At 59.8% G+C, this 1,234-nt stretch overlaps 1 protein-coding gene across 1 annotated transcript in view; it reads left to right on the top strand.

Annotated features, from left to right (window-relative positions):
- Nucleotides 1-365: 365 nt before the first annotated feature.
- LOC119587440 (forkhead box protein O4-like) overlaps nucleotides 366-1,234 on the top strand; it is a 6,936-nt gene continuing 6,067 nt past the window's right edge. The window contains exon 1 of the mRNA XM_037936170.1: nucleotides 366-1,168. Within this exon, the coding sequence (XP_037792098.1) occupies nucleotides 794-1,168 (375 nt within the window). The 5' untranslated portion in view covers nucleotides 366-793. The remainder of the gene's footprint in view (nucleotides 1,169-1,234) is intronic.

Here is a 1,234-nt window from a genome sequence, read left to right as displayed (position 1 = left end):
AATGCAGATGCTTTTATGGTCGTTTCGGCAGTAAATGGACAGCCTTGCCTAATCTTGGAAAACTTAATATCCAAATAAAGAATGTTCGCGGTGAGTCTTGCGTTCGTCATTAAGTCACGGTTCGCCGTCATGCAAGGCTGGCCATGAGCTGCACAGGTATCATTCATCACAGGTCACAGCGGGGTGCAAGAGCAGCAGCGGTGGCGGCGGCAATACACAACAGCGGCAGGTGCATGATGGCCGTTCATTGAGTTCACCTGTGTGGGCCTCCGGTTGTTCGGTGGCGCCGCTCTGGTGGCCGCCGCCAAAAGCTTGCACTGAGGCCGTCGGCGGCGGACCAGTGTCGCGTGGACGCGTGAGGGGACACCAGGTCGCGCTCGCCGCTGCTCCACACGCCTTGCTCCACACGCGCCACCACCATGCCCGACACCGCTCGCGAGGCGGCTCCCTCAGCATGATGGAAATGTTATAACCCTGTTTTGGTCGCATGACTGCCATAACTGCATGTTATGTCCTGACGTAATATTGTTTGACTGCCATAGGGGAATATAATCGTTGGTGTCCGCGTGTCCCGTGTGTCCCTGTGATGTGTGTTATGTTTATGGACAGTGTCCAAGGGGGGAGCTAGGAGGCACTCACCTCCTAGTGCCTCCCTGTGTCTCTGGTGGCTTTGCACAGTGCCAAGAGCCAACAAAGTCTATGTCATTTACCTGTGTGTTTTAGGAGGCTCCTGAGACCCGGAGCAGACAGCGGGAGACTCGGTGCCACCGAAAGGTAGTATTGTGAGTGCCAGATGGAGTGCCTGACGGAGGTGATGCCCCGGGGCCGCTGTAACACGTGGCCCCCGCCGTCCCAGGACGAAGCTCCCTCCCAGCACTACTTCCCTCCTACGGCCATGGCTCCTCACCATGGGCAGCAATACCCCGAGGTGGGCGACAGCGCCCCGTGCGGCCTCACCCCGGCTGCAGTGCCTGCAAACAGCAGCAAGAAGGGGGGCAGCACCCGCAGGAACGCGTGGGGCGGCATGAGCTACGCCGACCTCATCACCTCGGCGATCAGCTCCTCCCCCGAGAGACGCCTCACGCTCGCCCAGATCTATGACTGGGTGGTGGCCAACATACCTTACTTCAAGGACAAGGGCGATTCGAACTCATCCGCAGGATGGAAGGTAGGACCCCGACGCGCCTCGGCCTCGCTCGCTCGCCGCGCCTCTCCCTCCTTTGCGGGGCCACAG

The sequence above is a fragment of the Penaeus monodon genome, chromosome 22, assembly GCF_015228065.2.
Source record: "Penaeus monodon isolate SGIC_2016 chromosome 22, NSTDA_Pmon_1, whole genome shotgun sequence".
NCBI classification, from domain to species: domain Eukaryota; kingdom Metazoa; phylum Arthropoda; class Malacostraca; order Decapoda; family Penaeidae; genus Penaeus; species Penaeus monodon.
This window is presented reverse-complemented; position numbering and strand designations above follow the sequence as displayed.